The sequence below is a fragment of the Corvus hawaiiensis genome, chromosome Z (genome assembly GCF_020740725.1).
Source record: "Corvus hawaiiensis isolate bCorHaw1 chromosome Z, bCorHaw1.pri.cur, whole genome shotgun sequence".
Lineage (NCBI taxonomy): Eukaryota > Metazoa > Chordata > Aves > Passeriformes > Corvidae > Corvus > Corvus hawaiiensis.
In genome coordinates this window covers 5,237,921-5,250,520 of record NC_063255.1, presented here as the reverse complement: position 1 = coordinate 5,250,520, position 12,600 = coordinate 5,237,921, and the positions used below count along the sequence as shown (strand labels likewise).

The 12,600-nt window shown below is 38.4% G+C and overlaps 1 protein-coding gene across 2 annotated transcripts in view; it reads right to left on the bottom strand.

Moving 5' to 3' along the window:
• Positions 1–12,600, bottom strand: part of ELOVL7 (ELOVL fatty acid elongase 7) — a 32,409-nt gene that overhangs the window by 5,311 nt on the left and 14,498 nt on the right. Inside the window, exons 2-7 of one of the 2 annotated variants that reach the window (XM_048292250.1) lie at positions 11,195–11,253; positions 6,969–7,062; positions 4,787–4,977; positions 2,444–2,524; positions 1,863–1,919; positions 28–133 (exon numbers count right to left, since the gene is read on the bottom strand). In XM_048292250.1, coding sequence (XP_048148207.1) covers positions 28–133; positions 1,863–1,919; positions 2,444–2,524; positions 4,787–4,977; positions 6,969–7,032 — 499 coding nt within the window. In that variant the 5' untranslated portion in view covers positions 7,033–7,062; positions 11,195–11,253. The remainder of the gene's footprint in view (positions 1–27; positions 134–1,862; positions 1,920–2,443; positions 2,525–4,786; positions 4,978–6,968; positions 7,063–11,194; positions 11,254–12,600) is intronic. The other variant, XM_048292249.1, reaches the window with a different exon arrangement.

Genomic DNA, 12,600 nt, shown 5'->3' with positions numbered 1-12,600 from the left:
ACTTAAACTCCACTCTCTATCCACTACCTGCAGCAAATTTGACTCCAAACCACCAGGTCCATGGCATGATGGAATGATGAAAGACGTGCAGGAATGTAACTTGGTTGTTTTTCTTACGCAGCACAAAAAATATCTGAAACAGATTTTTAATGAACAGAATGTTACAGAAGATAATCAAGCCCAACATACTTAAAGAAAACTGTATGCATCAGTGCTGGTTGCTCACTACTATACATATAAAAGTTCTTCGCAGTTACAGTGTTGGAAGAAGAAGGAAAACTGAGTGAGTGTCTGGCTATGCAAACTAGTTTTCAAAAAAACTTAAAACCAGTATGTAAAATCCACCTGTGAAATCTCAAAAGCCAAGGCAAGTTCTGAAACCAAATATCAAAGGTTAAGCTATCACCTACATGTGCAGTAGTAGGTGTAACACTGTAAGATGGACTTGCTTGGATTGAGAAGTCTCTACAAGCACCGGATTTTAAGTCCCCTGAACTATTAAGGAAAGGCCCTTTAAGAAAATTAACTGAGGGACTAACAGTAGAAAATACTATGTTAGAGAAATAGCACTTTATTATGAACTCTGACTTAGATACCATTGGAAAACATCAAAATTGTACAGAATATAGGTAGGTATTCTTAATTGATATTGACAGGCCACATTTTAAAGGACAGGCATCAAGGGAAGTGTTAAGGGAAGACAGCAAGAAAACTGTAAGGAGAAGTCAGGTCATGGAAAGGGTAGTATCAGATGGCAAGCAAACAAACACAGAAGAAAAGAAGTCTGGTGTGCCAGAGAAAACATTTGGAATCAGCTGATTTAAATACAGCTAAGAAGTTACTTCTGCAATAAAACAAAAAAGCTGATGAGAAACAGGTACCTAATTGTCTGTATTCAAACAAAACAAATTAAAAAAAAAAAATCAGGCTCAGGACTAATTAAAAAGGAGCACTGTAACCTGTAGGGAATAAAGGCAAATAGAGGAATAAACTCGTCAGGATTTTCCAGTTTTAGCATTCCTGACACTTCCATTACCATTCAATTTGGTTTAGTAAGTAAGATCTTCCAGTGTTGAATCATGAACATTTGCAGATGAAAGTCAGATGGCCGGCTTTGCTCAGAGGATGTAGAGCATCCTCAGTGCTCATGAGTCAGCTCCTGAACCAACACTGTTGTGCCCCAAACAATAGGGCAAATAGAACTGCTGATTCCAACACCCAGAAGCTGGTTTGAAAATATCTCAGTCAATCCTATTTTGTGCCAGTCTTGGGAAGAGAGAAAGGTACATGGCGGCTGCTGGTGAGCGAGGTCTGCATTCTGCTTCAATGCATTGCTGCTCAGACTTTCTTTGAAACAGGTTAGACTGCCAGCCTGACATCAGACATCTCTATAGTCATGACACTTAAGGCAATCTCATGAATTTAGAGCAAGTCGTTATGGCAATTTTGTCTTGCATTCAGAGCTGCTGCTGATACGAATGGGGAAGATAAAATCTGAAGATGATGTGAAAAAAATATTCAGAATAATCAACTGGTTTTTATCTGCAGTGTTGAGACAAGCATTGCCATAGCATAACAGATTAGTGTACTCAGCTGTTAAACAGACAAGTTATCCAGACTTCCTAAATATTTAAAGATGTCTTCCCTCATTAACATTTTTCCTGATAATGAAGGAAGAACAGTGTAACAAGACAATAAGATACAAAGAGATAATAGGGGTAAACATCCTGATGGCATTCTAATAATTGAAGCTTGAAGGACTAAATAAAAAGCAACTTATATCCTCAGCCCTGAACAGCACCAGTTCTTCTACTGTGAAAAGGAAACAGAACCACTTCTTTTATTAGGCTACAAATACTTACAGTGTCTAATAATTCAATGAACTTGGAAAAGAAGTAAAGCCAACAAGTTCGCACCATCTGCAAGAGTAAAAATCAAATTGTCAAATCATAAAAGTCATAAACAAAACTGAGCAGGACAAATAAGTATCTATATAACGAAAATTACTGGGGCAAGTGATGTTCCAAGGTTGACAGAAATATTTAAATGTACAGTTTGTTTTTTCTTTAAAAACACAAAACAATTTTTAAACTTGAAGGAATTTTTAAACCAACAAGAACAAGCCAATGAATTCCTTGCCTCTTTCTTTATCCCAACCAATGAATCAACCCATCCCTCCAGTTAACTCACATGCTCTACATTATGCAAGAGGGCATTTCCATGTAGTGCACTCCACTCTACAACAGTGCATTCAAAAAGCAGGCTGTTCAAAATGCATTCCTAAAAATAAAGTAAATGTATAACACACTACTTTAAACGACCTGGTCTAGTGGAAGGTGTCCTTGCTTATATCAGGGATGTTGGAACTAGGTGATCTCCAAGGTCACTTCCAACCCAAACCATTCTATGGTTCTATGATAACAATTCGTCTTTGTCAACTTACTCTTAGAGCTGTCGGTGACCTCGAGTAGTCAACGATATCACACCGGAATGAGTATCCTGTGGCCCAGCCTGACATAAGAAACTGGAGGAAAGAAAAAGGAAAGGGCAAAGATTAACTTTACATCTTTTGAAAAATTCATTAATTTTGGATTACTTTTGCAATCACTAAGCAGGAGGGGAAAAACAATATTAAAAACACCTTAAATCAGCAACGTTGTCAATCATCTACCTCTGTGCGGGATAGCTACCACAAAATCCTTTGCTGTTGCAGATTAATGAATTTGTAATTCCAGCACCCCACCCATAGACAAGAGTTTTCTTCCTACACCCATTATTTCAGCATTAGTAACTGAAGAGAAGAAAAAAATGCATCTTAAAACCAGTGTTAAAAACAACTTATTGTGTAAATCAGACCACAAAACCAAATATAATTCTTTTGAAAATTGCTATCACAGCTATCTTAATACTAAAAAGAATACAACACACCATCTTAATACCCTAACAAAACCAGCACAACAGAAAGCCATTGCTAATTATCATTAAAGACAAGGTACAAATCAATATGCACAATATATATTTAATACCATAATTTCTAAAATTCTGCTTACTTAAACTGCATGGTTCGATAAGTTTTCCACGCATACGAGTGATGAGAAGCTACAACTGAGAGCACACATATGACCAAAGGATTATATGTACCAAATATAATTTAATCTTTTCTCTTGGAATATATTAAAGTTTGGACAGGAGCAACAGTATTAGTATTATACTTGGCTTATTCTACTGCCAGCCACTATGACATCTGTATTTTGTATCTGTTTACAAAGTGCTTCTCATCATCACCGTCCACTCATGCATGGTAAGAGCTTCACCTCTCCTAACAGAAGCAGGGCTTTAGTCCTTTTAACTTCCTAAAAGAACAGATTGCTTAAAAAAAACATGGTTTTTTTGGAACACCAGCAAGACTGTACAGTACTAAAATACCCACCAAGTGACTTGGTTCCAAAAAGGGAAAGAATCATCTTCTTGCTTACCACCAGATAATAGCAGAAATTCAATCATTTACACTCTGTCCATGCACCACTCTTTCATGAAATTGTAACATGGAAGTCTTGACAGCAGACTTATTGAATACTGTGGTAGTGTCAGACACTAACAGAAGTTTAATTTTTTTCTTTGATTGTTTCTTCGTGGTTTTTTTGGTGGGGCTTGTTTGTTTGTTTGTTTCTGAGGTCTATAACCAAAACCAAACCTGGAACCAAATTCCAAAAGGAAGTTTGGCAATTTTTTAAAAAATTGACTAAATAGCAAAAGCATTCATCTTGCCCACCAATTTCTGAACAACAGTCATGACACAAAGTAGCTGCTCCTGTAGTGCCTTTAGAGAGGTTAGAAGAAATGTCAGGTAGCTCACTGTAATTCATGATAGGATTAATGCAAATCAAGCTAACAGGAACATGCCCTGTCAATTTGGCACAATAATCTGACAGCTTTTTATTACTAGTTTGCCAAACCTGAAATAGCCACATTGCCTGAGAGTCACACAGAGGGTCAGTACTAGAATATGGATGCTTCACCAAGCAAATGTGTAAGGCTGTCATCCACACAATACCATCAACAAATAGCTACACTTCAAGAAACCCCACCAAAGCTGACCAAACCCCAACAAACAAGTAAAGCCCAACAGCAGTAAAATCTCAACGTTGCTTTCAGAATAAAGAGAATTTGCTATTTTGGGGCTGTGGGGTAAATCTGTGTTAAAGATATTCATAATTTGGGCTTCAGGGGGAAAGCAGGGGGCAGATGTTGGAGGTTTTTTGTTTAGAGGGTTTTTGTTTGTATGTTTAAAGGACAAAAATGCCTTGAACTAGATTTTGTTAACATCTGCCATTGATTTCTGTCATTTAAAAGGCAGATCTAACTGAGGATTATTTCACAGCAGACATACTCTATACAGCATTTGAAACATCAGTTGTTGTTCCTTCCCCTTAAGGGCAGGTGGTCACACTATCACCTAGTAGGACAGAAACAATTACAAAATACTAAGAAAAGCATATTGTCTGCTTTACCTGCTGCAGTATAAAGAATTCAAATTATGAAAACTTCAAACTTTTTAAATTATATATAATGACACAAAATGTTTCACATTCTCTCTTTCTAGGTAAGAGTTATTCCGTTTTTCAAAGAATAACTAATTTAGCATACAGCTTGGAAGAATATAATTACTGCCATGACAATAATATTTTTTTGAGAATTGCAGTGTGGGAGTTACATTAATAAATTTATTAAAAGTTAGTTGTTAAAGACATGAAATACATAAATACTTTACACACACAGTACTTACTTCATATGTCATATATAAAGAGAGGGCTACCACACTAAAATTGTAAAACGTCATGATCTGCCTGAGTTCAAAAGGTTTTTTATTTTCCATGAGTTTGGGTCCCAAGGAAGTGACAAAATAAACATAGGTTCCAATGATAAAAGTTGTTGGAAAAGGTGAAGACATGAGTGGCCAGCCTTCCAGCCTTGGATCTAGAGGGAATAGGGGGGAGAAAAAAAAGAAATCAGATGTCTCCAGTACTTACTAAAACAGCTACAGAAAAGTATTTAATTCTTGATGGGCTAGGTTTTTCTGTCACCAATCATGTTTCAGAGTCCATTCACCTCAAATCCATACTGACTATATAACAAGGCTTAACCCATAGATAACAAGGTTTAACTTCTTTCTGCGTCAGTTTTTCACATATAATGAAAAGGAGACACAGAATCATGAGTGACATGATCTTCTGCCTTTACAGCATGACAAAGCACACACTTTCATACAACAAAAAAGTTGTAATACGACAAGCAAGTGTTGTAAGTTACTCCACAGTTATCCCAGAGAGCCATATTGCAGAGGCACCTCCTTCTAAGCACACCCCTCTCCTTTTCCCTGCAGATGAGACTAGCAGGTGTTTCATCTGAGCATCACCATGATTCCACTGCATCCTTCTGTGGTTCATCACAGAGTCCCGGCTCACCAAAGACTGCCATATTTCTCCATAAGTAGGTGAACTGATACAAACCTCATGTAATTTTTATTTTCTTTAATATTTTTTTATACTGACTTTTGGAAGATTTGGTTCAGAATGATCCCAAACTTAACTACTGACTCAGTAAACTATTGCCTTCATGGTTTGCTGCTGTATTTTAAGGGTAAAGTTATAGTACTGTTATTTTTGTCAGTGTTTAATTCATAGCCAAATGTTTTGAGTCAGCGACTTTTCAACCCACAGCATTCAAGCAACCTTTCACCCATGAGACCCTCTGATGTGGTTAACAGCCACTGGAAGGGTAAAAACAGATTGAGGAGGAGACCACATTATAATGCTGCTCACAGCTTGTAATGTGCCAGTGCTGCTGCCCACAGACCAAGGAGGACTGTGTGACCCACAGCATGAGGAATCTGCTCCTTTGTACTGCAAGAGAACCACCAGCTCTTTACAACTGACTGTTTTTTCTGCATCCAGCCTTGCCCTGCTCCCACCAAACCTTTCCTGATGTTCTTCCCTGCCTGATCCTGAGAAAATCATGTTCCACCACTAACACTATGATACAAAATGCCAAATGCAAGCACTGTTGGGCATGGAGACAAAGAACTCAAGTTCTGCCGTCATGGACACTGCAGCAGAAATGCTTGCTCCACCCCAATCCACTTCACCCCCATGAGTCATACTGATTGAACTCCCTTCTCAGTTGCGTGCTGTGCTTCGACAGAACAAGAAAAGTGGTGCTCAGCTATGCTGGAAAAGATAAATCAGTAATCTTATCTATCAAACCTTAACCACTTTTCAATTTTTTTCCAGGAATTAGCTAATCCTTGTCACTATCTGTCTACCACAGTGAGAAACACTGCAATTGATGGGTCTTAACCCCAAAATCGAGGTCTTCTCTATCAGCTTTTGGTAAGCACACAGAATAACAGAGTGGCAACATAAAAGCAAAGTGTGATTAGTATCCCTTACTAATTGCAACAAGAGACTAACATCCCTTTTCAAAATACCACTGTGACAGAGTTAACTACTGTGAGGACTAATTTCAAAATACTGAAACTTAACAGTTTGAGGTTTTGTTTTTTTTTTTTTCATTTCGCAAAAGGAAAATACAGTGACACCATGTGCCTGCATTAATTAACTGATAAAATGCAATTGTTCGGTAATGAAAAAGAGTTAAAACTATACATTCAGCACCATAGGAAAAACTCAAAGGATATATTCCGGCAAGCCAGAGACACTCACAGGAGAATCACTGTCTGCACTTTATTTACTCCGAGTTTAGGTCCATAAACTGCCTGAGTTTTGTTAATTTCCTCTTTTAAAATGCAGAAACTAGACTGCCATGTTAATAAGTAACCTGACAAGTCTTAAAAATATTCGTAAGACGACAAAGCTACTTTAAAGTTGATAAACAGCACACCTAGCATAGCTACACATTGCTATTCAAAATTATTGGGAGTTAGTACATTTTAGATTTAAATGACTCACCGGCATCTTTAATCCATTCATCATACAGTAGTACAGCCTTTGATGTCAGATTGCTAAAGGCCATTTTCACTTGATAAAGATTTTATGATTCTGCCTGTAGAAAACAAACCAAAACAGAAATATGGATTTTTGTCAATAAAATAAAGACTATTGTAACATTTTTTGGCAAAGATTTTCAGGAAACAGAGTGGTAAAAAAAGAGAAAAGGCTAACAGAACACCATATGTGAAATACAGATCAGGGAGTATTAGCTGGCCACATCCCACTGTCCTTGGGTCTAATTTATAGCTGGGCTGTTATGCACAACAATATGATTTTGCAATCTCTATGTACAAACCAGGTACTTCCATGCCATAAAGTATTATCTCAATAAACTGTGCTGTGGTTAATCATTACAGTTAAGGGGTAAATATGAATAAACAAGAGATGCTTAAATTAATTTTTATCACCATCTCCACTTAAAGTCCAAACCAATTATATGTGAAGAAGTTCAGCTTTGCAACATGTATTATTGGGAAAAAAAAAAATTCTAACAAAGAAGTATTTCTAAGGTATGTGGGAAGAAGAAAAGGTACCAATATCTCAGCATACTCCTTTTAAATACAATAATTAGCAATGTTAGTATGTAAATCCCACTCCGATGAATCAACTGTTTCCACACCAGGATCATGGAATGTCATAGTACCAATGGTAATATCATTAACCCACAAAAATTATCCAGCACATCCACTTTGCATGCAGTACCTCCTACTTATGTAAAACTTTTCAAAGAAGTATGCTTATATGAATACTGATTTTTGCTCCACAATCAAGCACTCATCAGCTCTTCCCTTGCCTCATTCCCTCTAAAAAATACCTTATAAAAATCCCAGCACATTTGACAGTGTCTCTCCCATACCCACTCATTGTCTCACTTTACCATATGAATTCTCCCAATACCCCCGTGCAATCTTCACACTGTATTCACCTTTATTAGTAGTATTTATTTATTATTTCAGACTGCAGCACACCTTGATAACCAGCTCCCTTTCTCTAGCAGCCCTCCTGCATCTCCTCCAGGCTAAGTCAGCAGCAGGCTTAGAGAGCTAGCTCTTCCCTCATGATGGTAATGCGTCTCTCTCCTCATATCCCCCCACTATCATCTTCTCATTTATCTTCACCTGAACAGTCCAGAAAAACAATTTCACCCTTATTTCCACTTCTACAAGTACATCCTATTCACTGCTATTTCACAGGAGTTTTTAGCCACAACACTCACCCTTCATTTCAAGATGCAACACAGACAAGCCTGCCTCTGTTAGAGTTCATCTGATCTACCTCGTCTCCATTCTCATTTTGCTACCCACTTGTTTTCCTAGTTGAACTTCTGTCCTGTGTCTCTGAATATCTGAAACCACCATCAATTTCACATTTGGAAAATATTCCCTCTGCAAGTCTCTTTTAAGTTCACATTTTCTAGAAATATCATCCTCCAGCATCAGCATTTCCCAATTCAGTGTCACTGCCTTCATGCTGACCATTTTCACACATCCTGTATTCATGTTACAATGTTTGCTTCAGCACGCTATGGTGATAAAGGTGGTGACAAAACAAGAAGTAGGGGGCATCCTCTTTCTTTACCAATGGAAACATGAGGAGCCCTCTTGCTTTTGACACTAGTGATCACATGAGAGAAAGGATTTTATGGTTAGAGGCAAGTTATAAATGTTATTATCACCTTGCTCCATAAGCCAACTATGGATGATATCAAACACACATAAATCCAACCCTGTCCTGAACACCAGGTACTTCAGAGTGCTCAACTGTGACAGCCAAGCAATTCAGCCATAACTGGTGCTGGGGAGGAACCACTGAAAAATGTTTACTTTATAAATAACCATTGTATTAAATTGTTAGACTGATTACAATAAATTATCCTTTTAATCCAGTATTCTTTCAGTTCCAGACACATGAGAGCAGTTTGTCAAGAGAAAAAGCATGGCAAACTGAAAGTACTTCATGCAGTGGTTATAATAAAATTCTGCTAAAGCCTACAGAAACCTTTGTGCAGTGTATGGCTCAGTTTTTCAACAAATATATTCACTATATTCATTCACTAAACACTGAATAAAAATAATCGCATTACATTTAACTGGTTACTTGGTAAGAAAAGTAGTTTACTGATTTCACTGCCACTCAGTTTTCCCACCCTCGCATTACTGGAACTCAGACTGGCTAACTCAACATGCTGACCAAGACTAAAGTTAAACAAGAAATCTGCTTCAAAACAAGCTCTTAAAAATCCAGAAAATTCAGTGTAGATTCTGTCACTAAATTAATTGCCATTTAATATCTGTGTATTTGGTTTGCATAGCCAAGCTTTGGTAGTTGGGGGGCTACAGGGTGGCTTCTGTGAGAGGCTGTGAGAAGCTTCCTCAGTGTCCAGCAGAGCCAATCCTTGGTAGCCCCAGTAGCTACCCCTTGGTAGCAGCTGGCCAAGGCTAGGCCAATTAGAAATGGTGATAACAGCTCTGTGATAACAGATATAAGAAGAAGAAGAAAAAACACCCAAATTTTGTGCAGTCGTAATTGCCACCAGAGAAAAGCAGAAGGAGAATATGTGAGAGGAAGAGCCCTGCAGACACCCAGGTCAGGGGAAAAGGAGGAACAGGAGGTGCTCCAGGTGCCAGAGCTGAGGTTCCCTGCAGCCTGTGGTGCAGACCATGGTGAGGCAGCTGCAGCCCTGCAGCCCATGGAGGTCCCTGGGGATGCAGAGATCCACCTGCAGCCCGTGGAAGAGACCCGTGCTGGAGCAGGTGGAGGCCTGAGAGGAGGAGGCTGTCAACCCGTGGAGAGAGAAGCCCACAGAATAGCAGGCTGTGGCTGAAGGACTGCCCCTGTGGAAGAATGACCCACATTGCAGCAGTTCATAGAGAACTGTTGTATAGGATGGATTCACATTGGAGAAGTTCATGGAAAACTGTCTCCCATGGGGGAGACACCACACTGGAGCAGGGAAGGACACTTCTCCCTGAGCAGCAGCAGGAATGACATGTGATGAACTGACCATAACCCCCATTCTGTGTCTCCCTGCACCACTGGGAGTGGAGGAGGCAGAGCTGGGAAGGAGGGAGGGGTGGGAGGAAGGTGTTTTAAGGTCTCATTTTACTTCACACTATCGTGCTCTAATTTAGTTAGCAATAAATTCAGTTAATACCTCTAATTCGAGTCTGTTCCACCCATGATGGTATCTGGTGAGTGATCTTCCCCAATTATTATCTAAAACCATGAACCCTTTGTTGTATTTTCTCTCCCCTGTCCAGCTGTGAAGGGGAATGAGAGAGAGGCTTTGGTGGCCACCTGGCACCAAGACTGGGTCAACCCACTACAATGGGCTTGGGGGTGTTGATTGTTACACCCTCTTACAGTTGTTATTCAACAACTGCAAACTCACAAATAGACAATTCTTTACATATACCCACTTGACTTCTCAACTTCACTTTAATTTTTGCATCAGAAATCAGACAAACATGCTGTCAGTGTTTAAATAGTAATGCCTATACCTGCTAGGCACTGAGGCCAAAAGCAAGATTTTTATCTGGAATCAGACTATTTCCAACAGATTTCTTCTGCCTTTAGTAGAAAGGCAGATGACAGTGAAATCTGGATCCTGCCATACTGATGGCAAGGGATATGTCCCACCTCTCCTGACCCCAGCACTCAAAGCTCCCCTTCCTTTAAAATAGTCCTCAAAAGTTTAGATAGCAGAGGCTCTCAGCCTTCAAGATTTCTTTTCTGTTCATAATCAAGCAAGATACAACTCCACCACAGTTACCAAATGTCTTCTGAAAGTTTCTGGAGTTCAGTAACTATCCTTGAGAGGATTTACACAGAAAGTAGCCCCAGCCTCACCATTCAATAGTGACTGATCAATTAGTATGAAGCAAAATACAGTAAGTTAAACCCAATTACTTTAAGAAATAATGTCTGCAAGATAAAGCGCTGTTCAGAACTTTCCTACAGTTAAAAGGTTTATTTAAAACCAACATCTATATATGACATTACTATTTCACTTTTCATGTGCTTTACAATTCTACCTATTTTCTTAACTAGCTACCCAGATTTCCTGCATAAATCCATTTCTGTGAACAATACTTTACATTAGTGTTAGGTTTTCAGGATAATTTTTTTGTTAACCACCTACAAAAAGGAGGGCTAATGGCAGCATGGAAATTGTTTTGTCTTACCTTGTTACACTTAGTTCACACACATATTCATACACGCTGGAACACAGTATGATCGAGGCCTGGGGTTTTTTTAATAGAAGAGTGAAAAAAAAAAAAAAAAAAGGAAATCACATACTTCCACACAAGATAAACAACTAGCTTGTGCTTCATCAAGAAAAACAAACTATTTTTGAAAGACTGTTTTTTACAGTACAACTGTGTTGTTAAGAAGTAACCTGACAATGCTTTGACAATAATGCAATCTTCCAAAAGGTTTGGCAGTTTTGTAGGCTACAGAAATTATCTTCTAAATGTGTGATTGGAAAGAGTTCACCTGAAGGGTCAAAGACTTGCGGCCAGAAGGCCATTTGTTAAATACACAGTTTTAGTTCTTCATACTATAAGCTCATCAGCCCATTAAGCATTTGTTGAGCCATAGTTCAGTCAGGAAAACATACATTCAGTTTACCTACCTGCTAATGTACTTACAGAACCAGTACACCAGCACTTTTATTTCCAATCGTCCCCTTTCTGCTCTTATCAAAATTTTAAAATGCCATTAAAATGCACAATAAATTGTCCAGTTTGTAGCAAACTCTCTCAAAATTAGGTAACACTAGCAGACTCGTTTTCAAAATTGGGTTATTTTGAATGACATATCGCAAACAATTTAAATAAACTCAAAAATGCAGTCATGTAAGTAGTCTGCCCAGCTTGAAAAGTTCTAAATAACAGAGGCAGTCCTCTCAAAACACATGCATTTGGAAAACAACTGTCAAAATCACCTCAAAAACATGCAAGATATTCAGCTCTTCAAAAGAAATAAGTGCTACTTTTCTTTTTGTCAATGGAAATACTGTGCACCTAAGTTCAAGTCAGTGTAGCAGCATAATTTCTGAAGACATCTTTAAACAAATGTGTCTCCACCACTATAAAAAAAGGAGCTTTAAGTGAGGCAAAGGAGGAAAAGAGCAAAGTAATCTGTGCTCTGGCTCCCTGCAGCTGAGCAGACAGCTGGAAGAGCCCACTAACTTGCAGCTGAGTTAAGGCATACAGCTTGGCAGAACCAATTCCAAGTTGGACCATTACCTTTACTGGAGAGGCAAGCGCAGATAAGATTGTTTACACCAACCAAAAATGCCACAAATACTACAGCAAACCATATGAGAATGTCTGATGACGACAAGTGGCAAGGAAACAAGCTATTGGAAGTGCTCAAGTTCACTTAGCTCACAAAACTATTAGTGATTTTTGTAATGAGAATTACTGGTATGCCTCAAACATGCCTGATTTTTAAATGAGAACAAGAAGTTTCTCACATTCCTTTGTTTAACCCACATGAAAGATATTTGTCATTCTTTATGCTCATTTATTCCCCCTACATAGTTTTAAATAATAAAACAGATATCAAGATTTGCTTTTAAATA